We start from the raw sequence: 24,953 nt of genomic DNA, 5'->3' as shown, positions 1-24,953 counted from the left end.
AATTACTACAATACTCTGAAGTTAAATACTGTTCGCACCTCATCACACAACTTCCCCCTCAGTCTCCCAACCATTATAGCGTATGATGCACACGCTTAGTGTTGGTTTACTAGACGCATTTAATGAAATACCAGTCCCACTTTTATTAGTGTAAACTCTGTGCTGTGCATTGATAAGGCAAAGCCTATGGTTTCCATGCATTTTCAGTGTGTTACGCAATGTCCTGTCATGCCCTTCCAATACCCACACTGCCCTGCCTTTTCTCTCCTGCATCCTGTTTTCAATACTTCTGAGCCACTCATTGTGGCCTTAACTGGATCCTTAGAAGCATTTCAGTTGTGTTTGACAATACCCAGGACGTTTGATTTGAATGACTTTTCACATTAGTTAGGTGTGCTGGGTAATAGGTCGGGTTCTTTGCATAGAAAATGTCACAGTGCCAGGTTAAGGCTTAAGTACTATGGTACTACAGGCATGACTTCCTGCACAGCAAGTATAATGAAGCTGTTTCTCTTGACAGTGTTGTCATTGCATTGTTAGTTGTACAAAAGACCAGCCACACAAAAGAAAGCACATTTCCATTTTATTTAGATGTGTTCTGTCTGTCTTGTGGATGTTTGTGTAAGTTACTCCACATTCAGTTTGCCAAGAAATAATGGTTCAAGTTGAGCAGGAAGAGCATGGTCTTAACTGGACACCCCTGCTTGTAGATATCAGAAGCACAGGAGGAAGATTGTATGGGCAGATGACAGTGAAGCCTATTATCACTGATGTAATGATGTTATTTCAGGGAGGCTGATTCACAGCAGGAAAGCCGAGATGTCGGCTTTGGTCCCCGTGTGTCTGGCTGGGCATTAAAATGATGATGGTTGGTTAGCATTCAGGCTGAGCAAGGCTGAAGATGCATGGATGGCCCTTTCCCATCTCTCCATCTGTACTGTTGAAGTCTGCCTCTGTGCGCTGTCACTCTCCTGCCCTCACTGAGGTAACAAGCTGTGGCAGTCCATCATGTGCAAAGCAAAACAAAACCAATTCTTACCCGCTGTCACTCTCCACAGCTCTCCACCTTTTTATCTTTCCGTTGTGGAAACTTGAGCTCACAAATATAAGTAAATGGTTAAGGGACTACAATTTACAGAGCAGTTTTCTGCTGCTTGGTTAGAACATAAGCCCATACAGTTTTACATTAAAATCTCTAGTGTTTGTTCATTTACTAAAAGAATGCTTAGTGTGAGGTTGAAACCAGTCTGAAATTGTGAGGGTGAGAGAGGTTCACATCATCATGCGTTTTAATCTTTAAGCATGGTTTAAGCCAGGTGTATATTAAGTACTCAAAGGCCACTGCAGGTCACAAGGTGGTGTGGTGTGTTTCCACTATTGCATGTCTGTATTTGAGTGTTCATTGACAGCACACAAATGTGTATTCATACAGTTGTCTGTGTGCAGAGATGCCACTCCCTACCCTTGCTGTCCCAGTGCTTCAAAAACCAATAGGCAGCATGCTCACGATGCGTGGCTTTATGAGAGAGAAAGAGGGAAGGCTAAGAGAAAGAGAAAGAGAAAGCCATCGTGGGATGGGGTGGGAGCAGAGACGACACGGTTACAGTTTGACTCAGTCTCTGAAAGATCAACTTCTTCAGATCAGCATCTAAAGGATGATGAATCAGACGCCATCGTCCGATTTTTCTCAAATCAGTTAGCACAACTAAATACATGTGGGTGTCAGTCTGCATCTCTGTGTCCTCCTGTTCATCTTACTTCCATGGATGTTGCTCGACGGGAGATGACTGTATCAGGGCGGCAGCGGGGTCACATCATCATGCCTTGTAAGGATTTGGAGCTGCATTTGCTCTGCTTTCCACGTCCGTGCTCACAGTTTTTCCCTGGCCAGCAGCAGTATCAGTGGAGTGGGTGCATCTTGTGAGACCACGGGACACAGGAGGGAGATGCAGCAGAGGGCGAACTCGGCGTAAGTGGGGCACCGAATCACCCTGCACCTCTAACCTCACCTCCCGATTGATGGGCTGGTAGAAACAGCTTCTGTTTCTATTCTAGGATTCCAGTGTTAAAAAGATTGTTTGTTAAAAAGGAAAATTGTGAGTGTGTGTAGTTTATTCAATTAATGTTATGCAGGGGACTTTCTTCTATGTGAGATCTCTCAGCCAACTGTGCATATTGGACTTTTCAGTTAGACAATCACAGGAAATCTACTTCAGATCTGTTTGTGTTTTCAGTGTTTTGCTTGGAAAGGTGTTAACTGGATAGTCAAACACTTTGATATAATGGTGTTAAGTGGCAGTTTTGTCTAATCACGTAATTCACAGACCTGACACATGAAGTTGTAGGATAGATCGTATTACATGTGTAACTACGTGGTTTTGATGTGATGTTCGTGGGGTGTTTACTGGGAGTTAAATTCATGTGTAGAAAACATGTTGTACTCAGTGCCCCCTATAGAATGTCAGCAGCTCCCCTGAGGTGCATCGCTAATGTACAGTAATGCAATGTTTGACTACTTTTTGATAATGATGAGGTCTGACAGTACGTCTGTGGAGATGTTTGAGTACAGCCGCATCCATCAAGATCGAAGAGGATGAAGAGGAGGGACAGAAGCTGAAGTGAACGAGCTCACAAAAGAGTGTAATGAGAGTCAGACAGACTGACAGAGAGACGAGGTCCAATTCGCTCAAGTCACGACAATCTGTGTCCGCCCTGGAAGTCTTATTGCCTCGAGACTTGGCTGCAGCAAAAAGAACAAGTAAAAAAATAATATCAGTTTGCCAGATTTTTCTAGCATTTCGTAATAAAGTTGTACATAAAGTGGACGGGCACAAATAGTAGAATCTGCTTGCCTGAAATCGTCATAAAAGCTAAATTTAATATCAGTATTTTAAAGAATGCATAATATAGAACGGCTTCAGCAGTCCATTAAGTGGGCCTTATTAAAAGGTCGAGTCCCACCCAGCGTGTTCTGGGTACTTACTTTTTAAAGATAGTTGCGCTTGACTGAGTTTGGTCAGTAGAGTATGCAGTGTCCTCATTTTGAGCACAAATTTTTCCGAAGACTCGGTGTCCCTTTCAGACCGTAGCTTGTCATTGCTTCAACATCTGTTCTATTTTAGAAATATTTCCACATTAGGATGACACACTTCTAAGAATCCAAATATCCGTTATTTTTCCGACAGGATATAGTTTTTTTTTTTTTAAACTTTGAACTAGAGCTTCAATGATTAGTTGGTTGAAAGAAGATGAATCGCCAACTGTTTTGATGACTGATTATTCAAGCAAAAATGTCAAATATTTGCTGGTTGAAGCATCTTACATGAGGGGATTTGCTGCTTTTCTCTCTCATTTATCAAAATGAATGAAGAGTCTTTGGGTTTTGGACCGTTTGTTGGACAAAAACACAATCTGAAGACGTCGCTTTGGGCTCTGAAATTGTGATGAGCATTTTGCACAGTTTTTTTTAAATAGTTAATCGACAAATCCTAGAACTAATAGGCAGTTTAATCGATAATGAAAATAATCATTAGTTACAGCCCCACTTAGAACAGTCTATTGATGTTATTGTCATTTTCTTAATCCATTTATAATTCATTGCCTGATTTCTCCTGTGGGGACTATACTGCATGCTTATGCTAGTATTGCTGTCTAAGTGCAGTCTAAAATACCCTAATCATGTGCTGAGTACACATTAATGACCCAAACAATGCGAGCAGGGTATGCTGTTTACGCTAGACATTATTATATCACCGTATTTTTATTGCTGTATAGAAACATGTCTGTATGTAGCAGCTGTTGCACATTTAATTAAAACATCAATTACATACTCTGCATGCTTGACATGCACTGACATTTTCTTCTCTGCAGTCATTGCAAATGCAGCACAAATTAGTGTTCCATTTGATTTGTCAGTAAAAAATTGTAGAGCTAAAGAAGATCTAAAATATTTATCCAAGTAAGGTATTTTACGGTATTAATCTGTGGGAACATTGCTTCTCTCTTTCTCAAGAAACTTACCGTTTTCTGCAAAATACTTACAAACGTAGTTCATCTTTGTGCCGTTTCTCTCAGAAAATTGCAGATTAATTCCGTAACTTACACATCTCTCATTTCAGTCATCTGAAGAAAACTACATTGTTCACTTCCTGTGGCTTCATGCTGCCACAGGTTGCTCTTTCCGAATCAAAAGCTGTAAACTGAGAAAAAAAAACACAGTGAGGGTTTATGTGGCTCAACAGTACAGCCATAATCTACAAACTGAATGTCACTCCTGTCCTTTCAGAGCTCTTGTGATGCAATATTTTTAAGGCATTCAGCTTTAAAAATATAGCCAGAAGCATTGTATACAATAAATCATGCTGCTATGCTTGCTGGAGCCTAAGCCCCATGTTTTGGCATTCTGCCCAAGCTCACTAGGCTTGGGCATGTTCGATTTCAACAGCGCGCAGTAATATTGTTCTTGACAGCATGACACAATTAGCTGAACTGCGCATGTAACTTAACCTAGAGACTCGTATGATCGCCGGCACAGCTGGAAGGATTGCCCTTGCCTCTTGTCTCATGATGAAGCGTCTTAATCTGTGTCCTGTGTGAAAGTGAGGTTCAGGATGTGGGCATTGAGGGTGGTGAAGGGTGACGCTGTGGGAGCTCATCAGGCTCTCTCATCTCAGCAGTTTGAAACATATTTTGGCGTGGTGTCATTCACAGGTAGTTGTGACTTGGTCAGTTTTTGCGTCATTTTGCCATGCGTGCGAGCTGCCACAATACCACACATTAAGATGTGTGCACACTCAGTATCTGTTTGTAGAGGTTAGCCTGTTTTAGTTGACCCCGGGGAGACTGTATGCAGGGAGACAAATGTCTTATCCTGAGCTGAGTGTCAGCAGAGGAGAGAACCAGGACGTCACTGCGCTGCTCGCTGTTCATGTACCGACACGACAGGGCATTCCTCAAGCTGATAGTAGCACTGTATCCTATCACCGCTGTCATGCCTTATGCTCATCGTGTGTTTATCATAACACCCTTCCTGCCTGGTTTACCCACTCACATCCCATGTCATCATGAACAGCGTAATGCTGCAGGAAATGTTATCTAAATGGCTTTTTCCAAATCTGTAGATAGGTGTGATGTGAAAAATAGCACGACTCTTCCCTGAAGATGCAGATGTCAGGGGTGTACGGTAAACTCAGTCAATAATGCAGATGACCTAAAGGCACTGTAAGGCAACAAATCCACATGGCAGGGTTTGCTATGGCAACACAGAAAACATTTTGCACAGCGGTGAAGTAACAGAGGGATACCACAGCTACAAAATGTATGTTTCAGAGCGACGGACGCCAGCCCATGCTGAAAATACAGCAAAGCAGCCTCACCCAACATGCAGTGGAACGTTTGCTTGTGCTGAAGACTGATAATCAATACTGGATTAAAATCCATCTGAGCAACAAGACTGGTTTATGCATTTTATACACCTGCTTGATTCAGTGACCCGATCAATTTCATAACGAGGTCTGTGTTTGACTCCGAGTGCTTGAGGGAAAGAGTATAGTGGGTTTCTATAATTAAGCAATGCCAATGAGATGTGTATTTTTAAATGTCCACCCAAAGCCAGAGCTATAGCGCTAATATATGGCAGGCGATGTCTGCCATTTAACAGTTAGTTTGAAAACTCACCACAAAACACCAAGGATGGAGCTCCCCTGCATCCTGCACTGGAACAAAGCACTGTTTTGTGTGGAGTCCTGACTTAAATGCATAATGCAGACAAATATTCTTCATCATCTGCACTTGGGAGAAGTTGCTTGGAACATCTGTGGTTGAATAATCAATCAAGAGTTTGATTATTTCTTATTTAAAGTGAGAAAATAGTCTTTTGGCAGTTACCCATAAGTGAAGGCTCAGTCAGTAACTTGAGACTGGATACCAGTCATTAGTGATTTATTAATTTCTCACCCCGATCTTCATGATTAAAATTGAGTTTTCAGTTTTTAATCTGAGGTGGGTGGAAAGACGGGCAATAACAGCTTACAGGGCCAGAATACAAAAATGAAAGTACTGAAGTGACAGGTTGGATGCAAAAGCAAAGGTCTAAGACATTTCACACCCCTGACTTCTAATCTGTAAAATTCCCTCCAGTCTTGCACTTTAATGCTCTAAAGTTAACACACAGGCGTGACACTCGGCAGGTCTTGGTTTGACTGTATGTTGGATAGCTTGTTTGGTTTCGGCTTATGGTGCTATTTTTATACTTTCAAGTGCAACTCTAAACAGCCCGGAATAAGCCCGCTGATGCATTTCTTGGACATCTGTACCACAGCTTAACCCACAGCAGCAGGATGTTAGGCAGCACAGTGCACAACCTCAGACATGCGTGACAAGTTTCAGGTATGTTAAAACCGTAGATTGAGCCACAGTCTGACTGGACTGAGGCTCCAACACACCATTGTTTAATTTGGCTGCATAACGCTGACAAGCAAACCTGCGTGAATGGTTTCATTTTTCAGATTTGATTTTGATATCGTATCACAAATCACAGCCGTAACGACATCTCTAGTCTAACTGTTGTGTGATACCAAAGGCCCAACGTGTCACGTAAGGACTAATCGAAACCGCATTTGTAGTTTGCATGTGTGCTTGTTTGTAGTGTAAGTGTGTGCTGTTGGTTGTTGATGGGCAGAACACCTCTTTACATACCGAAGAAGCTTTGAAACTTTGTTCGGTGCATGTAGTCTTTACATTTTAATCATTATTGTGTTTCTGCACATTTGCTTCAAGTATTCAGTCAGCTGAGCGATCAGAAACATCTGCGACGTCTGTTCTCAGCCCAACATCTAAGACACATTTCCCACCAAATTATCCTCCCACTTGTTTGCGCCTCTCCTCCCACCTGTGTACCATACACTGTGGGCAAATTTTAAGGTCAGGAGAGTAACCAAACTGTGTGAGCGTTGCTTGCGCTGGTTGTTGCGCTGCCCTGAAAGTAGAGCACAATGTGTGCAGTGTTTATGGATAGCCGCTTAGATTAATGTCACAGGGTTAATAGTTGCTCTCATGAGGGTTTTTCCTCTTTGAGTATCTAACACTGACATAAGGACTTGGGTGTGCCTGTCAAATAACACCGCACACTCTTCCAGAAATGTCTTTAATTGGTGCAAGTACAACAGAAGTGGTTTTGGAGTTGGTTAACAGAGCAGACAGAAAACCAGGACGGAGAGGAGAGGCCCTCATTGCGAATCAGCATCGTCCTGTCCATCACGATCCATGCAGTCTTGTTCCTTGCCAGTCTCCCGGTTGCAGGCTTTGGCTGCTCCCTCTGTTTAGTTGTGTTGAATGACTTAAAGCAGTGGAAACAGGAGCCGACCCTCACAGTGTTTTTCATGTTGGATTGTGGCTAGTTTTGAACACAGTTTTTTTAGTTGACGTTGTGGTTATGGATGAGTAATTTGGTTCTGAAAGCGAGGGTCTTTCTCGTCTTGGTTCAGGATTAGATGCAGTTGGAGTTTGAATCTCAAATTTGTTTTATTTGGCTTTTAATGTCATTAAATACAGGTTGTAACAGGTGGTAACAATTGGGGCCCAGCTAGTTTTGCTTGAAGGATGGAGCTGTGCTTTCTTCCATTTTTCTTCTTTAGTCACCAATCTGTCTTTCCCTCTTCACCCCGTCTGTTCTTCAGTGTTTTTTCCCCAAACCTCTGCAGCCCCTCAAGGGCTGCTTGGCCCTGCTCTCCACCTCCTCACAATTGCCCTCTTCAGATCTCTTATCACCCAAAGCCCCCTCACAGACACTTAACTCTCCCTTTCCTCTTCAGCAAGCTTTCTCCGGCTTAGTCCGTGATAGCAGACTTCATCACGTTTTCTTTACAAGTAGAGACCTCTTCTTTCCTAAACCAGACGGGAGCCCCTTAGGTCTCCTGTGAAAAGAGCTACTGCAGCACCTCATTCATCTTCTCACTGCTGGATGTTTTTCCAGTCGCTGCACTCCGTTCTGAGAGGCACCAGTGGCCTAAATTTGGAAAAGCGTGTTAATTTTTTACCCCAGTCAAGTTCAGCCTCACCTGCTGAAATTTTAACCAGTGTTGTTCCTAAGGCTTCTGTTTAATTCAGAAAGCAGCAAGACTTTAATGGAGTGCTTTTGGATTAAAACTTCTCCTTAAAGCTTCTCCTTTCCATGTATTTGAGAATACACGACCTGCTCATTCTGTCTGCGTTGTACTCTCATGAAAGTAGGTCGTAACATTTGTTAAAGCTTCATATCTGATAAGTAGTTTCTACTTATTACTTACTTGATGGTGCTTGTTTGATGTGTGTTAAGTCTGTATGTTTATTCAGGTTTTGCATTTCTGTAATATTGTGTTTTGTGATTCTTATACAGTTCTTAGTACGTCTGCCAAGGAGGTTATTTTTGAGTTGTTTGTTTATTGGTGTGTTTGTCTGTTTGTCAGTGGGATTACAAAAACAACCAAATGGCCTGATTTTCATGAAACTTGGTGGAAGGGTGTAGCATGGGCCAAAGAAGAACCCGATCAGGAGCGCATCTGTATCAAAAGCAGTGGTTTCATGGGGGAACTGCTAACGACTTAAACATCACCACACTCTAACAGCACTTTTTTCTCAAACTAAGATGTGGCTACAGAAACATAAATACACACATATCACACAACTAACTATGCTCTATACTCACATCTAAATGTTGTCTAACACTGCAGTAAACTCCACAAGAGATACTAAGGAAAAATGTTCAAACTTATATATTGACAGAGAAGTTTGTGCTTTCAGATTTGCTTATCATAGAAGAGTGGACCACTGGCTTTGGTGGAGGTCTGCGCTCTCTGAGTCCCCCTCTTGTTGGAGCATGATTGCCATTTTTTTTTAGATTCATGGTGTATTCACTGTGTACACACCATCCACCTGTCTCCAACCCCTAATTTTTTCCTCCTTGTCTGTCTTTCTCAGGTGGTACCATGGCAAGCTAGACCGAACCATTGCTGAGGAGCGGCTGCGCCAGGCCCGGAACCCTGGCAGCTACCTCATCAGGGAGAGTGACCGCCGGCCCGGTTCCTTCGTCCTGTCTTTCCTCAGTATGACCAACGTGGTCAACCATTTCAGGTATGACCGAGAATGTGCAACAAGCAGAAGTAACTTAATATCAGCGGAGGGCACAGTCTGAATCTGCAGCTTACTTCAGTGGAGAGGCGCATTTTATTAGTTAGCATGTTTGAATTAGCTGTTTTCAGACATGGATCTGGCCAGACTTAGCCTACACAATGCTCACAAAAATGTTTTTTGTTGTCCATTGCTGCTATGATTTAACAAAAATGGGCCCAAACAGGGGATTGACATGAAATTGGAGGGTCCTCAAGGCCTCAGTTGTGTTAACTATACCAGTTATAGAGGCTACAGTGCTACTCTGTCTGGCATGGTTTTGCTATCACTGTACAACTGAAAGAGCTTTGTAGGTGGAATAGTTTCCTGGAGATGAACTGTTACACCTCTGTTGTGAATAATAAAATAGAACATAATATGGCATCTCACAATAAGCCACCCCCAGTAGGAGATAAGGGTGGGAAACCACAGAAGTTATTCATTACCTACCAACCAAAAGGGCAGAAAGCCACGGACACTGCAGTGAAAGATCAACCTCAGAGATGAGCCGATACCGAGGTGAAAATGTGTAGGTTTGCTTCTCTGCAGGTTGGTTTCTGGTGGCCTGTCGCGCCACTGCAGACTGCTTCACTCTGTTTGTGTCACAGTTGTTCAAACAGTACAGTACAAAGTTTAAAAACAGTGTTTTTTTTATAATGCATGTGGGTGGACATGACACTAAAAAAAGAAGACAGCGCACTTGTCTAGTAGCAATACTTCAGGGTATTTTACAACCTTACAGTCAATAAAACAAGACTGAATATTGTGTCGTCTCTCTCAGCGGACTTGTAATATTCAGAATGAGGATACATTAACCCTGCAGCTCACACATAAAAGGCAAAAATATGCTTTTTCAGATGAAGGTCACGTGACGTGATATCCTCTACGTCTACTACTGCTTATTTTAGAATGGCTCACTTGAAGATGGGATATGATAAATTGGAAGTATTCATTGGTACAAGAGATCAATAAGCAGGCTACCAATAATGACATTGTGCATTTAGAAGTAGCAGCCAGGTTTCAGCACTCCCTGGTGTGTATTTAATACTAACTGTAAGTGCCTGAAGACACAATGTGAGGGGGTGATTAAAGTCTATCGTCCAGCACGTCTGTCCAGGCCATTGTGCAGATTTTGGTCACAGTGTAAGTATGCAGATCGAAGTTCTTCTCTTTGATTCGCCCTACAAGTGATGTGAAATCTGTGTATTTTCACAGTATTTCCTGCAGCTGCTGCACTGCCCACGTTTGACCCGCCAGTCCTAATTTTGCACCTTAGACGGCAAAAGGTTTGCCCTCTGACAAATCATTTTCTCCAGGAAATGCACTTTCCTAATTAAGTAACAATGACATCATCTCCTTCGCTCACACCGGTTTAGTGTGGACCCATGATGTCATTGATGCTGGAGGGAAGGAGCCTTTCTGTCAGGGAATTATAAACATAAGGTTAATTGCGTGACGGCTACACTTCAAAAAGCTTAGATTGTGCCTGCAGCAGATGAATAATAGCACACGTGGGTTTATTATAAATCCGCAATTAGAGATCCACTCAACTGATGAGCAGAGAATTAGGATTAGTGGCTGTCCAGTTGTGTTTCAGAGCGATGCTTTTATGATACCATTGTAATCACTGTGGTGATTTACAGGTTTTTGTCTGAGTCACAAATATGATGGTCATGATTGTAGGATTCGACAGGGCAGCCTCTGTCTCGCTTTCTCACACTGTCTGAATGTTTACTCTTTTTTTTTTTCTTTTTTTGGCATTTAAGGATTGTGGTACAGATATTTACTGTTATTTTCTCATCGTTTATATGAGCAATGTTTCATCTGAGGTGTAGGAGCGCTGATGAAAAGTATTATTGACACGGTCTACATAGATCATTAATGAATAAACATCCTCTGTTACCTTCACTGCACAGTTTGCAGCCTGCATGCAAAAATAATTGGGCTTCCTTTTATCATTGTTGTGTTTTCTCTCCACAGGATAATCGCCATGTGTGGGGACTATTACATTGGTGGGCGGCGGTTCTCTTCTCTATCAGACCTGATTGGTTACTACAGCTATGTGTCTTGCCTGCTCAAAGGAGAAAAACTGCTATCACCAGTGGCGCCCCCAGAGGTGAGGTTGACTCCGAGTATGCAGTAGATTCCAAAATAAGGTCAACTTTAAGGTCGACTCCAGCATATCTCAAATTTGCAGCTACAATTTCACATCATTCAGGACTCTTTCCATTGCTTGTGTGACGTGACGTTAGTTGATAGTTGCTCCATTTTTTTCTCGTAGTTGTTTGCCAAATTAAAGGTGGTGAAATACGCCATGTCCGTGTCGTCACTGTTGTTAATGTGGTTTGCTGCTGGTGAAGCAGTTGGAGGTCTCTGGAAAGGAAAGAACGTTCTCCTGAGATCTAGAAAAAACTGCACCCAAAGCTTTTTAAATATTCCAAGTGCATGCAAAAACTGCGACAATAACAATATAAACATGTTTCCTGAAGTGTTGCCTAGTAAAAGTATTTAAGAGTTGGAGAAAATGTACCTTTTTGGGTTAATTGAGGTCAACATTGATTCCTTTATTCAGCCACTTGCTCAATGAACAAGAAAGTCTTTTCCACATCTTCCTCTCCCCGTTTTTCTTCTGCCTTCAGGCAGTATTCAGAGCTGTTTAAGGCAAAGCTCAAGCTAATGCTAATTATCTTTTTTTTTGCCGAGTGTGATACCTCCCAGAGGGAGCTCTAGTAGAATACTTGATTTTTTGGAATAATTGGGGGATTTAACATGGATGTGGTTTTGCAAGGTCAAGGCTAAGAGTAAGAGCTTTATTCTCTGTGTGCGTGTTTCCGCAGCCTGTAGAAGACAGGAGGAGAGTGAGGGCCATACTTCCATACACCAAAGTGCCAGATACTGATGAGATCAGGTGGGTATCTGTGTAAATTCTTGTCCTACACCTGTAGTATAGCATTTCATAGCCTTCAAAGTCGGAGCAGTCAAATCTCATTCATGTTTTTTTGACATGTCACAGTAATGCTCTTCCCCTCACAGCAGCCTGGAAAGCACATCATCTGACTTGTTAATGAAAAACAGTCTTGTCCGTGTTATTAAGCTGCAGTAGGCACACTTACTGATGGTTCCAGCTATCCCTGATTTCCTAAATCTGATAAACATCTGTCTGAAGTCAACCTCAACCCCGAGTCTGCCAGCAAACCACAGGCTTAGCTGAGCAGATAGACATGCAATGTTCAGCTCGAATGTTATGAGTCAGAGGAGACACCTGCTGGTGATGCTGTGGTATTACAACCAACACAACATAAATGGATAGTTTCCTCAGCTGCAAAGTTTAATATATCCATTCGCTGATGCCCAAATTTCCTTCACATTATCAAGATGACAGTGTCTCCACAGAGCTACAGCATGAGAGCGATGGTGTGATATTAGAAAAACCTCATGTAAAACAGAGTTCACAGTGTGTTTTACACACTCCTTTATTTTTGCCTCTCAGACTATCTGCTCAGTGTATTAATGTCATCTCTTGACTCACCTTTCCTTCAGCTTCCTGAAAGGGGACATGTTTATTGTTCACAATGAACTGGATGATGGCTGGATGTGGGTGACCAACGTTCGCACAGAGGAGCAGGGCCTCATTGTGGAGGATCTGGTGGAGGAGGTGGTAAGTACTTAACATATGCATGAAAATATCGATCAGAACATCAAAACTATATTATATGGAATAAAGTCAAATTAATGGCGATGTGAGGTGACGACAGTCCTGCCACAGTGGCATCAACGCAGCACGTCCAGGGTCGGGATAACATGTCTGAACATACAGTGTGACGGTCCATAGACGCCACAAAGACTACAGTGATTGGCTCATCACAGCTGGCGTCTTGACAGATGTCTGTTTCTGATGTTTTTCAGGGACGGGAGGAAGATCCACACGAGGGAAAAGTGTAAGTTGTTTTTCACAGAACTCGCTTTTCCAATATCTGATCAATGGGAGCATTTCAGAGCAGGATGTAAACATCGTCATGGATACTTATGTCTTTATTTTGTCAAAGTGGTTAAGATATAAATTATATTTCATTTTCGCGTGAACAGACTGAACAGCATGACAGCACAGGGTGTACGGTGTGAGCCATTAATCATCAGTCAGTTATGGTCACATTAAGCTCTTCTTTCTTTTAGCGCCTTTAAACAATAACACATAAAAGGGCACCTCTGATGCAGTTCACGTTGTTACTCAGTCACGTCAGTCATTTAAGATTTCGGAGTTGTTGCAGTTCGTTGTGTGTTTTGTTGACTGAGTTAAGTTTGTTGTCTGCGCCTCTTTCTTCTGTCGCTCTCGTACGAACTGCTGAACAGCTGGTATCACGGAAAGATCACCAAGCAAGAGGCCTACAACCTGCTGATGACAGGTACCGTCCCTCTCTGCCTCAGTTATTAATCACCTGTGACAGTATCATGTGTTATTTTTCTCAGAAATAACCTGTGAACATCAAAGTCCATTTATCAAAATATTCTGCTGAGCGTGCTCTAAATCCTCTCTGTTTCTCCCTCGCTTTGCTGCCCCTCCTGTGATAGTTGGCCAGGTGTGCAGTTTTCTAGTCCGACCATCAGACAACACACCTGGGGACTACTCCCTCTTTTTTCGCACCAATGAAAACATCCAAAGGTTTAAGATCTCCCCCACCCCCAACAATCAGTACATGATGGGAGGGAGGTACTACAACAGGTAGGTCTGACAACGCTAAGAAAAATTAGATGCTAATGGTAGCATTTTTCAAGTTGTAGCTAGCCTGTATAACCTGTGTAGTTCCTCATGTGCTGCTGCATCTTGTTTGCTCGGCAGCGTTGATGACATTATCGACCATTACAAGAAGGAGCAGATTGTCGAGGGCTACAACCTGAAAGAGCCAGTTTCAGTGCAGGTACGTACAGACGTTTACTAACGTTACTGAGCCTGTATGAGAACATATTTTTGACCCGGTGGGATGATATTTGACAATTTAAGGGGTTTGATAAGACTTGGCCCTTTGAATGGAATTGATTTTGCCTTTGTGCTTTTGTGATGGTTTGATTCAATGATTTATGTATTTATTTTTGTATTTACTGTAGCAGCAGGAACAAGTTCTTACTGACACAGTGGACGGGAGAGAAATTTATAACACTATCAGACGGAAAACAAAAGACGCTTTCTACAAAAACATTGTCAAGAAAGGCTACCTCCTGTTCAACAAAGGTATACCCAACGTCTGTCTTGTACTGCAGTTTTGAGAAGGACTTTCAGTAGCACCTTGTAATATCACAAATAATATTACCGTCTCAGTCTTGTCTTGGTTGCTGGTCAGTCAGGATCCATTACTGTAAACATTTCTTCGGTTCCTCTCACCATCAGGCAAAGGCAAACGATGGAAGAACCTTTACTTCATCCTGGAGGGTAACGACGCCCAGCTCATCTACTTTGAGAGCGAGAAGAGAGCCACCAAACCAAAAGGGCTGATCGACCTGAGCGTGTGCTCCGTGTACGGTGTGCACGACAGTCTGTTTGGCAGGTGAGATGTGAAATTATCGCTCTGGTCTAATCTAGTGAAATTGTTCTGTGCTGTTCTGAATGATCAGTTGCTCAGACGCCTCAGGAGATTTCTTTTAAATGAGGTATCATTCATCACAAAATCATTTAAAATCTTCTCCTCTGTTTGACTTTTGCAGGCCAAACTGTTTCCAGATTGTTGTCCAGCACTTTAGTGAGGAACAGTATATATTCTACTTTGCGGGGGAGGCTCCAGAGCAGGCCCAGGTAACAAGAGGGTCAGAAACAGCCTCGTCAAACGGGGTCCAAGCACGTGCACATCTTTGTTGTCCAGATGCTGAGTTGATTGCTCCTGATATTTATAAAAAGAAAATATGTTTCTGGCCTGAACTGGTTGGCTGCTCAGGACTGCTGTGTTTTACAAATGTTCTGACGCTGCTCTGTTTGCAGGATTGGATGAAATGCCTTCAGACTTTCTGCAGTAACTTAAGGAAAACCACTCAGCCGACCTCCAACAAGAGGCTTAGACAGGTGCGTACGCCATCAGCAGGTGTGTGTTCGTATAAATGAAGCAACGCTGTATGTGATCAAATCCAAGAGGCCAGTAGAAGGGTATTTATCACCCAGCTTAAGACTGCCAGCAGTGAGTAATTGTCAAATCAGAATTAATTCAAAGGGTGGCCACATGATTAGACAGGCTTAATTGTTTGAGAGGTCCTGAGTTCAGTACCTGAAACAGTAAGTGCGTTAATTAAAAATAAGTGATCTTTTATCCTGGCTGCGGTGACACATCGAGCAAAGTCTTTGTACAGCTCCCATAAAACAAGTCAATCCTGGTTCTGTATAATTACACCATTCCCACACTCGGTCAGATTATTATTTTGAAGGCTTCATGCCTGGCGACCCCTCAAGCAAGTTGTGTTTTACTCACAAAGGCAATTAATGCTGTCTATATGAGTAACTACCTGCATTTCTTAGCTGTCTTATTTCTCTGCGGGACGAGAGGGGGTTTCATGTTTAAGTGGACAGCAGTGGTCAGAGTGCCTGCAGGGGTGGGATGGTGACTCACCAGGAGTGGGTGGTAACAGCTGGAAATCCTGCAGAAGAAAGCAAGTGTGGATTAAAGAACAGCCTCTCAGAACGGTTCTGTTCATTAACTGAGTGTGAGAGGAGGAGCATGAGCACTCAGTACAACCCATCCCTGCATGTGTACACTTTCTGTGCTAAAGCTGTTTTTTTCTTTCTCCCTCTCAGGTGAGCAGCCTGGTGCTGTATGTGGAGGAGGCCCACAAGCTGCCAGCCAAGTATTTTACCAACCCCTACTGTAACATCTACCTGAACAGCGTCCAGGTGGCGAAGACGCACCCGAGGGAGGGGCAGAACCCCGTCTTCACCGAGGAGTTCATCTTTGAGTGAGTCTGTCACGAATCTGGATGCGTGTTTTTCTTCTTCCCGCTGTTCTGTCTCCTCCTCGCATACGTTTTCCTCTGCATGTGCGCTGAATAACAAAGTGCCTTTATCTGTTTCAGTGACTTGTCAAGTGAAATCAACAGATTTGAAATCAGCCTGAGCAACAAAACAAAAAAGAGCAAAGAAAGCGACATCTGTAAGTACATCTGTAGATTTGAATCAGCTGTAATCTCTGCATCCTCCTCGCGCCTCTTTGTTTGGCTTCACGTCTCACGTCTCTCCCACCGTTTCTATCGCCTCTATCTCTCCCTGTCAGTGTTCATGCGCTGCCAGCTGAACCGCCTGCAGAAGGGCCAGATGATAGATGAGTGGTTCCCTCTCAGCTCCCACGTGCCTCTGAAGGGCATCGAGCCGGGCTCCTTACGCGTACGTGCCCGCTACTCCATGGAGAAGATCATGCCCGAAGAGGAGTACAGCGAGTTCAAAGAGGTCTGCGCGCCAGAAAAAGCAGCTTTGATTGCAGTGTCCATTAGCTGTCTGCTGCTCTGGTTTTCACTTAAAATGACAATGATATCACTGCCGTGTGTCCTCTGCAGATGATCTTGCAGAAAGAGTTCCACGTCATCTACGCTCTGGCCCACGTGTGTGGTCAGGACCGCACCTTACTGGCGAGCCTCCTTCTGCGGATCTTCAGACACGAGAAGGCCGAAGCCCCTCTACTCAGGACGCTCAATGACAGAGAGATTAACATGGAGGGTGAGAAAGCAAGCACGAATAACAAAAGAACAAAGAGAAGGGAAGGGAAACAGTACACAAACGCTGAATGAACTGACTCGTTTGCAGTGTTTAACGGGGTTTTAAAGGGCTCACAGGGTGCACAGCCATGTGCCCGTATGCTTGCATAACCCTGTCTGCTCGTGCACTTTCACCAGATGAGGCCACGACGTTGTTCAGAGCGACTACGCTGGCCAGCACTCTGATGGAGCAGTACATGAAGGCCACAGCCACGCCCTTTGTCCACCACGCTCTCAAAGACACCATCCTCAAGATCATGGAGAGCAAACAGTCCTGTGAGGTAAAGACCTACAGAGGGCACAGCAGTATAAGCCTCTGAGCCATTTGCCCTGTCACTTATCTGTGGTATGAGGTTAATACATGACATTTATATGATACCATCAAATATAAACAGAAAACAGAAGCGCAGCATCAACATCGAGGCTGCAGCCTGAACCAAAGCAGCCAGTTCTTATAGAGACCATACACCCATTGAGACAAATGTCTAGTCGTTATAGAAGCAGTGGAAGTTTTCTTAACTTGTGCTGCTTTCAGTTATCGTCATTTGCTCTCTGTTGTCCTCCCGTCTCTGACTCTCTCTGCCTTTGCTTGTTTAAAGCTGAACCCTTCCAAACTGGAAAAGAATGAGGACGTGAACATGAACCTGGCTCATCTCCTCAACATCCTCTCTGAGCTGGTGGAGAAGATCTTCATGGCTGCTGAGATCCTACCGCCGTAAGAACAAACACGCTCACACACTATTGCCCTGTTTTGTGGGTGGGTCACTTCAACTGGCTGTAAAGGTGTAATAAACCCAAACAATCAGCCGCTGTCTCTCTGTGATGACCCATCCAGGACACTGAGGTTCATCTACGGCTGCCTGCAAAAGTCTGTGCAGCAGAAATGGCCAACCAACACCACCATGCGGACCAGAGTCGTGAGGTAAAACAGACACAAGCGATCAGTGTTGGACAGAGTTCAGAATCTGTGTTCATTGAGTGTTTGTTCTTATTTCTAACGAACCTCATCCGTTCCTCTGGCAGTGGCTTCGTCTTTCTAAGGCTGATCTGTCCTGCCATCCTCAACCCCAGAATGTTCAACATCATTGCTGGTGAGCGTCTTTTCAGCGAGCACACAGCATCCGCCTGTTTGCCACGTGACATGTTACGATGTGTGTTCTGTTCTCCCGCCTCTTCTTGCAGACCCTCCATCTTCAGCGGCAGGCAGGACCCTCACACTGGTGGCTAAGTCTGTCCAGAACCTGGCCAACCTGGTTGAATTTGGTGCTAAGGTAGGAATTATATGTACTTGAAGCAACAGCACGCAGCAGAAATATTGTTTTGACAGTGGTTTGACATTGGTCATGACCGATCAGTTGTATTTTCATCGTCGTCACAAAGTCATGAAATAAAAAACTGTGCTGAGAGTCTCGACTGTGCTTCGGCGTCGTTTACAGGCGCGCTGCTTCTGCCTCTGGGTATTTTTTATATCTGCTTTAAGTTATGATTAATCCTCATTTGGGAAATGTTGTTTCTGTCCTCAAACAGGAGCCCTATATGGAGGGTGTGAACCCTTTCATCAAGAACAACAAACATAGGATGATCATGTTTCTGGATGAGTTGGGGGTGAGTTGAACATTCTTTACCTTTTGATCAAATTCTCAGCGGTCTCTCCTCCTCCTTCTTCTTCTAATTAAAATTGTCCTGTGTGTCTGCAGAATGTCCCCGACCTCCCTGAAGCCACAGAGCACTTTAGGACGGACCTGTCCCGGGACCTGGCTGCGCTGCACGAGGTCTGTGCCACACACTCGGACGAGCTCCGGACGCTGAGCAACGAGAGGGGAGCCCAGCAGGTGGGAGGCCGATGATCTCGCACCCCGTGCTCGCGCGGGACGACTCGTGTCTCTGAAGACTGATCTAACCTCTGTTTCCTCTCTGCAGCACGTGCTGAAAAAGCTGCTGGCCATCACAGAGCTCCTCCAGCAGAAGCAGGCTCAGTATGCCATGTCCAACAGCAACAGGTAGTACTCCTCTCCTCCCACCCTCCCATCCTCCCGCCAAGTCTCCTCCACCAGAGCGCAGCACAGAGGAGACGTAGCATGCTCTGCCCTCATCGCCATGGCAACCCCTCCACCACCACCCTCCATCATGTCCTCCTCCGATAGCCCCGCTCATCCCCACCCACCCGCCACCATGTCCCGTTCACCACAAGAGAGCTATGCAACAACAGCAGCAGCAGCAGCAGCAGAGTACAACAGCCGACGCAGTACTTAAAAACACAATACATAAAAAAAAACTTGCACCAGTGACTGACAGCTGTATGCACAGGAAACAGATTTTTCCCTCAGAAACTGTGTTCACGAGTCTGACTTGGGTACATTTCCTTCACCACGAGGGCCAAATATTAAGATTTCAAAAGGTTTCTTTGTACCCGCGATGTGTTTTGATAGCACAGGTTGCCAAAGTGTACCCCCCCCACCACCTCCACCCACCTCCCGCTCAGTATGAGGAAACTGACATGAAGAAGCTAGTTCTCAGTCCCCCTTTCTTGTAACTGGATTATGAGCGATAATGCTTTTTATACTGTAATTGACTGATTTATTTTAAGGTTGTGACAATATCCGCAAAGTGCTGAAACTAGCATTTCTGTCTATTTGTTCCTTTTTCTTTCTTTGTTTTCTAGATTGGAACAAAGTCTTTCAGAAAAGTATGGTTATTTTATATTAAGAATAAATTCTCTTGCTGGAATCATGAGTATATAAAGTGAGATGAGCTGAATTTTTTTTTTCCTCCGATTGTATCAGCTATTTTTTGATTATTTGGTTAAGTCTTTTTTGAAACTTCTCAATGCCAGACAAGACACATAATCAGAGAAACCAAGTAAAATGAAAGTGTTTACAGCAGTAAATTTTTTGAATAGTACAGACTGTATCAGACATGCATGCACTTATTAAACAGTTTTTGTAAAGTAGATTATGAGTCGTTCATTGTCCCCTGACAAAGGTGGAGAAACGTCTGCACGCAGTATCGTGTGGCTCGGCTACGTGGAAAGATTATGACGTTATTCTGTCTGCAGAAACTCTAAGACACCAAATGTAGAAAAATATCTTTATTTTTCCTGCAGAAAAAACCCAAGTTTCTACACATCTTGTAGAAAAGTAAATATAACGTGTACATTTATGCAAACTGTGTCTGCCACTCTGTGTTTCCTACGACGGCTTGGTCAGCTCGACAGTGGAGTTAAAGTCGTGCAATAACTTAAAACTTTGTATGGATCCAAAAGCATTTTGGGGTAAATGCTCATATCAGGTCTTCATCAGTCCATTCCTGCAATGAAAAGAACATTCAGAAGGATTGTACAAGAAATATGTACCATAACTGAGTTTGCCCGTAACATCAGATCTCGTCTCACCTCTTCGGCCAAACGCGGCTCTTTTGCTACATGACCGTCTTCTTCATATCCTCTCTTTCGTTTCCTGCAATGCAGAACAGCAAGTTCAGATCAGAACGTGTCTTTGCAAGCCAGAATTGTTGGTGAACTCTTACATTATGTTTGTGACCAACCCCTTCAAGTCCATTAAAAATGTGGCATCTAGTTTCCACTACACCTTCATGACCACCATCAGTAGTTGTAGTTCCACGTCTCCTCATGTTATAACGTGTGACTTCATGTAGACTAGTTGGCACCGTGTGTGATACGTACATGCACGCTGACAGTCCTGCTGTCAGAACGGGTGATTTGTCCAAGCTTGTGCTTTTCAAACATGTCCACTTTATCTTACAGGACAGAGTGCACCATCATGTCACTGGCTGCTGCCATCCAGGTAATGTGACTTTTACAGATTTCCACCTGAAGATCGAAGCGCGGCCGGCCGGCTGAAGTGAGGCCTCGTCCCACGAGGTGACGACTGAAGATTGCAGTCAGTTTGTATTTATAAGCATGTGGCCTAGATTCCTGGCAGTTCAAACGCAATACGGCTGTTCTCCATGGGAAATCACTTGCTGCATATCTGAATACTGTCCTTCCAAAGCCCTTCCCAAAATGCTTCAGTGTGTTGAACTGATTCAAATTTGACGAGACGCCTCGTCGCCTCAGACCCCGAAGAGGTGATTTCTGTGAAGATGGACCTGAGATACAGTCAACCGCGCAAGCGTCTGAACTACTCTTACGGTGGGACGCCCGCCGCTCCCGTCCACGTGACTGACGTGGAACCAGACAGACGGGGGCGCCCTGATCACTCCTTTCCTCGGACGCAACTTGCGGGGGAGGCCATCCAAAGCATTGAAGTAGCGTTTTCTGCCGTCATCAGGGAATTTAAACATAGCACCTCTCTCCGAGATGACATAAGCCTTAACTCCCTTTCTACACACCATCTGCCTGCTCACGTCACCCGATTTTATGGCAAGCTCTTCCTCCAAACCGACGACTTCCACCGTCTGTGTATGAACTGCCGCGCAGCACTGGAACCACGTGTTACGTTTTTATAAGCTGCTTTGTTTGTTGATATTATATAGTTAGGCTTGTGTAGCAGTAAAAGGTGTTTGTGTCTGATTATAGCTGAACGGAGCTGAGAGATAGTCCAAGAGTTTGTAGGAGATACCTGTAACCTGTCCTGTGCATGTGTTAACCCTGAATGGATCCTGCTATAGTGTGTGGGCCTACATACTGTATATGCTGCTCTAACAGACATCACCCGAGCTCCCTCGAAGCCTCGGGGCGTGAACGAAAGCTTTCATGCATTTGCAGTCTCTCCTGCTCTCCCGCCACCACGGGTGGTGTTCCGGTACACCTCTGCACCGACTGTTTCCTTATAGCTTCATCCTGAGAAGTCATGCCACGCACAGATTTATCAAAGTCATAGTCGTAAAGGCGGGCCTTGCGTGCCTCCTGACGATTCGAGCAGCTGCAGAGTCTGAATCTGTGCCTGTCATAGCTCAAGAGTTTACCAAACTGTTTACTGTAGTTGCACTTAAGATACCACGGACCTCACCAACCTCACCAAGTGTTAAAAACGGACAGCTGGCGACAGAGAAACGATTACGAATGAGCCTAAAAGTCTCCTCATCAGCAATACCAATATCAGCTGTGCTACATGGTATGGATGATGCAGGCAGGAATGTGGCGTGCTGTTGAACTTCCTTTCTGTATTTCATACAGCTGATGATGTGTTCCTTTTTATTTTTCTACCTGATACTGAACCTTGAACCTTTTTGCATCTTAGATACGACGACCTGGCTAAAATAAAACTGTTACTACGTATGACAACGGGAAACTCCAGGTGCTTGCTTTGGGTGTGGGGAGAGGAAATTACATCTGTGATTACAAAAGCACACACACACACACAAACACACCAGTGCGCGTGTACGACACGACAGTGGAGTCAGCACTAAAGCATTATTAAATCCTGAATCTTAGAGAAGACATTTCATTTGGCTTCTCAACTCCACGTTTAAGTCACATATTCTGACCTTTAATTAATAGTGACAAAACATAATTCCACCCTCTGCTTATCGGAAATCTCTCCATGAATCCCATAAGAACCACGAGCAGGTCACTTCATCTCCTTACGTGCTTGAAGTGGCAAATTCAGCGTGAATCCTCTCCAGCTTCAGTTTGTAAGCATTCACCTCCTCCGCTTTGGGAAGCTCGTACTTCTTGAGGAGGGTTTTCATCCCTGGATGAGCAGAGAAACTGTTAAGTTCAATCTCAGGTGAGACTTGTTCTGTGTGCTACGCCACAGTGAAGCTCTGAGCAGCTCAACATCGCCATCCTGTGGCGTCAAATCGAAGGTGCAGTTTACTCACGTCTCATCGAGTCGTACATCTTTGAGAGAGTCTCTTTGTCCCCTTTCAGTCCCAGACATTCAGTCAGGTAGCTAAGCAGAGGAAACAATGAGCAAAAGGTTTCCATCAACCATTTTACTTCAGTGAAATTTCGGTTTAAGCTCAGGGCGCTTTGAGGTGGTGCATCATGCAGTCTGTACTGAGGGTCACGCCTCTTCATTAGCAGCTTGTCTGTCTTTAATTAGCTCCTCGTTTTAACCCGAGCACGCCTAATGACCCACCTCTCCATGCTGAGACCGGCTCTCGAGGCGCTGTTCAGAATGGCCGTCAGAGCGATCTGAGAGGGAGGGAACAGCAGTCCTGCGTCCGTCATGGCTGCCTGTGTCAGAAAGTCGTCAGCGCTCTTCCTCAGCGACTCTGGGTTCTCCAGCGCGGGGTATCGTGTCTGAGGGATGAAATGCACAAAAACGTAATAAATCCTCGAGGGAGGACAAACACGTAGACCGATAGGTGACACACAGTTTTTTTTTAGCTGAGATGGACGTGAAATATAAGGTGACAGATGAAACTTTAGACATTAAACATTATTAAACTGATTGCGCTGTGTTTGTAGTCTGCACAGTGCTCTGTAAAACGCTACTCAGAGGTGTATTTATACACTTAATTATTCATGAGTGATGAATTTTATCCCTTTTTATTAACACTGGAGCCACTGTCTTGCTGTTCATGACCTTTTCATTTGATCCTGAACTGTGAAGCAGCTTGTAAAGTCTGGTTCAGTGTGAGCGCTACAGATTAATTATGGGTCATCTTTCAGGAGCTTAATAATAACGATGACTGAAATATGGTGTTTTACAGGCAAGCGTGATGAATTACTGGTGAAGGACACTTTAAATAGCCACAACAGTGCATAATGGTCATAAATGTGATGAAAAGAAGCCTGTTCCTGTCATTGTGCGTACACACAGTTTAGGTCGTGAATCTACAGTTTAACACGCCCGCCTACCTTGAGGTCGATGAGCAGGCCCTCCAGGGGTCTGTAGGGGGTGTGGACCACCAGGTGAAAGTTGAGTTGTTGGATGAGCAGCAGCTCATACTCCAGGATCTGCTCCAGAACTCTCTCCTGTCCTGCCGGGCTCTCCTGCAGAAGGTTGCCCACAAACTGGGTGCTGGACACGTTGAACTCATCCACTTTGCAGGACAGGTATGCACACGTCAGCCTGAAACAGGAAAGTGAGTCTGAAACAGGCTGCATAGGCCTTAGAGTACATTCCTTATAGATCCTTATTCCACACCACTGATAAAATGTAAAAGCACTTACAACAGTGAGTTAACGTGATGTATCTGCTCTAAATTACACTGATTCCAGCATTTACACACTTAGAAGCAAACAATTATTTATGTTTTAATACAATAACTGGATCTAGCATTAGGCCTATCACCATTACTCACGTCTTAACTGATATGTTTGCATTAAACAAGCTTTCTGATTTCTTGCCATGAACCACGCTACTCACATGATAATCCGAGGGTGGTACTCCATGATGGAGTTGTTCACGTAGAATCTTCTGAGGTACATCATGGCTGTCCCCTGCACAGGTGAGACACGCGCGGGTCAGATCTCTGCAGGTAGGCAGGCAGTAAGGTGGTGTTCTGGGAAATGCGTGCACGTACCACAACAGACTTGGGCATCGCAGGCTTGAAAGCATTGCAGAAGTCCAGCATCCTCTTCTCATAGTGTCTGAACAAAACGTCTTCCTCGCGGCGCTCCAAGAACATGGACTCCGACACTCCAGGCTGGTTCAGGCAGAGAGGCGGGAGGAGGTGAAGTGAACGGTCACACAGTGAACCCATTCTGCTTGTTCGGTCTGTTTATGACCACTTACCTTCCCACTTTCCAGTATCTTGTTCCGGAACTTCTGGTTGGCCTTGTATCTCATATGCTCGATTTCGTCTTCGCTTTTAAAAATCCAGTATTTTCTCTGTGAGCTGTTGTGGAACATGGCTGCTTCTGAAAGAAAAGGGGAGCCAAAGCTAACATTAAAGAGAGGATAAACAAGAGCAGCGACAGACAGAGAAGCTGCTGCTCACAGTGCGACAGGTTAGCGCTAGCATCAACTCACCTGTTTTATTTGGCTCTAAATACGCGACAGTCCATTCAAAAACTATTAAAGTCGACGACGACGACGATGTGGCGAAGCGGAACGAAGCTGTGCGGGAAACGGCCTCTGTGGTTCCTCGTAAACTTCAAAATTAGAAGTAGAAACAGCTGCTAGCTTAAAACTGACGCGCGTCGCCTCTCTTTGACGTCATCGATGTCCCTT

General features: G+C 44.2%; 2 protein-coding genes across 4 annotated transcripts in view; one reads left to right on the top strand and one right to left on the bottom strand.

Moving 5' to 3' along the window:
- The window catches only part of rasa1a (RAS p21 protein activator (GTPase activating protein) 1a), a 27,476-nt gene extending 5,361 nt beyond the window's left edge, over window positions 1-22,115 (top strand). Inside the window, exons 2-26 of one of the 2 annotated variants that reach the window (XM_076731865.1) lie at window positions 8,956-9,108; window positions 11,125-11,260; window positions 11,982-12,052; window positions 12,685-12,802; window positions 13,051-13,082; window positions 13,495-13,547; window positions 13,714-13,864; window positions 13,982-14,060; window positions 14,248-14,371; window positions 14,528-14,684; window positions 14,842-14,929; window positions 15,113-15,193; window positions 15,917-16,074; window positions 16,192-16,268; window positions 16,389-16,561; window positions 16,669-16,828; window positions 17,005-17,147; window positions 17,466-17,581; window positions 17,702-17,788; window positions 17,890-17,957; window positions 18,049-18,137; window positions 18,394-18,471; window positions 18,564-18,698; window positions 18,787-18,866; window positions 20,630-22,115. In XM_076731865.1, coding sequence (XP_076587980.1) covers window positions 8,956-9,108; window positions 11,125-11,260; window positions 11,982-12,052; window positions 12,685-12,802; window positions 13,051-13,082; window positions 13,495-13,547; window positions 13,714-13,864; window positions 13,982-14,060; window positions 14,248-14,371; window positions 14,528-14,684; window positions 14,842-14,929; window positions 15,113-15,193; window positions 15,917-16,074; window positions 16,192-16,268; window positions 16,389-16,561; window positions 16,669-16,828; window positions 17,005-17,147; window positions 17,466-17,581; window positions 17,702-17,788; window positions 17,890-17,957; window positions 18,049-18,137; window positions 18,394-18,471; window positions 18,564-18,698; window positions 18,787-18,866; window positions 20,630-20,678 — 2,656 coding nt within the window. In that variant the 3' untranslated portion in view covers window positions 20,679-22,115. The remainder of the gene's footprint in view (window positions 1-8,955; window positions 9,109-11,124; window positions 11,261-11,981; window positions 12,053-12,684; window positions 12,803-13,050; window positions 13,083-13,494; window positions 13,548-13,713; window positions 13,865-13,981; window positions 14,061-14,247; window positions 14,372-14,527; window positions 14,685-14,841; window positions 14,930-15,112; window positions 15,194-15,916; window positions 16,075-16,191; window positions 16,269-16,388; window positions 16,562-16,668; window positions 16,829-17,004; window positions 17,148-17,465; window positions 17,582-17,701; window positions 17,789-17,889; window positions 17,958-18,048; window positions 18,138-18,393; window positions 18,472-18,563; window positions 18,699-18,786; window positions 18,867-20,629) is intronic. The other variant, XM_076731866.1, reaches the window with a different exon arrangement.
- On the bottom strand, window positions 19,939-24,953 carry ccnh (cyclin H). 2 transcript variants are annotated; one of them, XM_076731869.1, is made up of 10 exons: window positions 24,753-24,953; window positions 24,516-24,640; window positions 24,304-24,426; window positions 24,147-24,220; window positions 23,636-23,849; window positions 22,911-23,074; window positions 22,651-22,721; window positions 22,415-22,520; window positions 20,258-20,321; window positions 19,939-20,172 (listed from the first exon to the last, which is right to left on the bottom strand). In XM_076731869.1, the coding sequence occupies exons 2-10, from the start codon at window positions 24,630-24,632 to the stop codon at window positions 20,146-20,148; spliced, it is 960 nt and encodes a 319-aa protein (XP_076587984.1). In that variant the 5' UTR covers window positions 24,633-24,640; window positions 24,753-24,953; the 3' UTR covers window positions 19,939-20,145. The 2 variants fall into 2 exon arrangements, with proteins under 2 accessions (XP_076587984.1, XP_076587983.1); XM_076731868.1 differs by having other exon boundaries at window positions 20,030-20,321.

This window comes from Chaetodon auriga, chromosome 5 (assembly GCF_051107435.1).
Source record: "Chaetodon auriga isolate fChaAug3 chromosome 5, fChaAug3.hap1, whole genome shotgun sequence".
NCBI lineage: Eukaryota > Metazoa > Chordata > Actinopteri > Chaetodontiformes > Chaetodontidae > Chaetodon > Chaetodon auriga.
Note: the sequence above shows the minus strand (reverse complement) of the source record. Positions and strands in the feature narration are given on the sequence as shown.

What these genes read in the sequence shown, in the direction of transcription:
- ccnh (XM_076731868.1), bottom strand. Translation starts at nt 24,632, where the DNA reads ATGTTCCACAACAGCTCACAGAGAAAATACTGGATTTTTAAAAGCGAA. An exon ending in AGATACTGGAAAGTGGGAAG is followed by an intron (nt 24,427 to 24,515) that starts GTAAGTGGTCAT and finishes TGCCTGAACCAG; the next exon opens with CCTGGAGTGTCGGAGTCCAT. An exon ending in CGATGCCCAAGTCTGTTGTG is followed by an intron (nt 24,221 to 24,303) that starts GTACGTGCACGC and finishes TCACCTGTGCAG; the next exon opens with GGGACAGCCATGATGTACCT.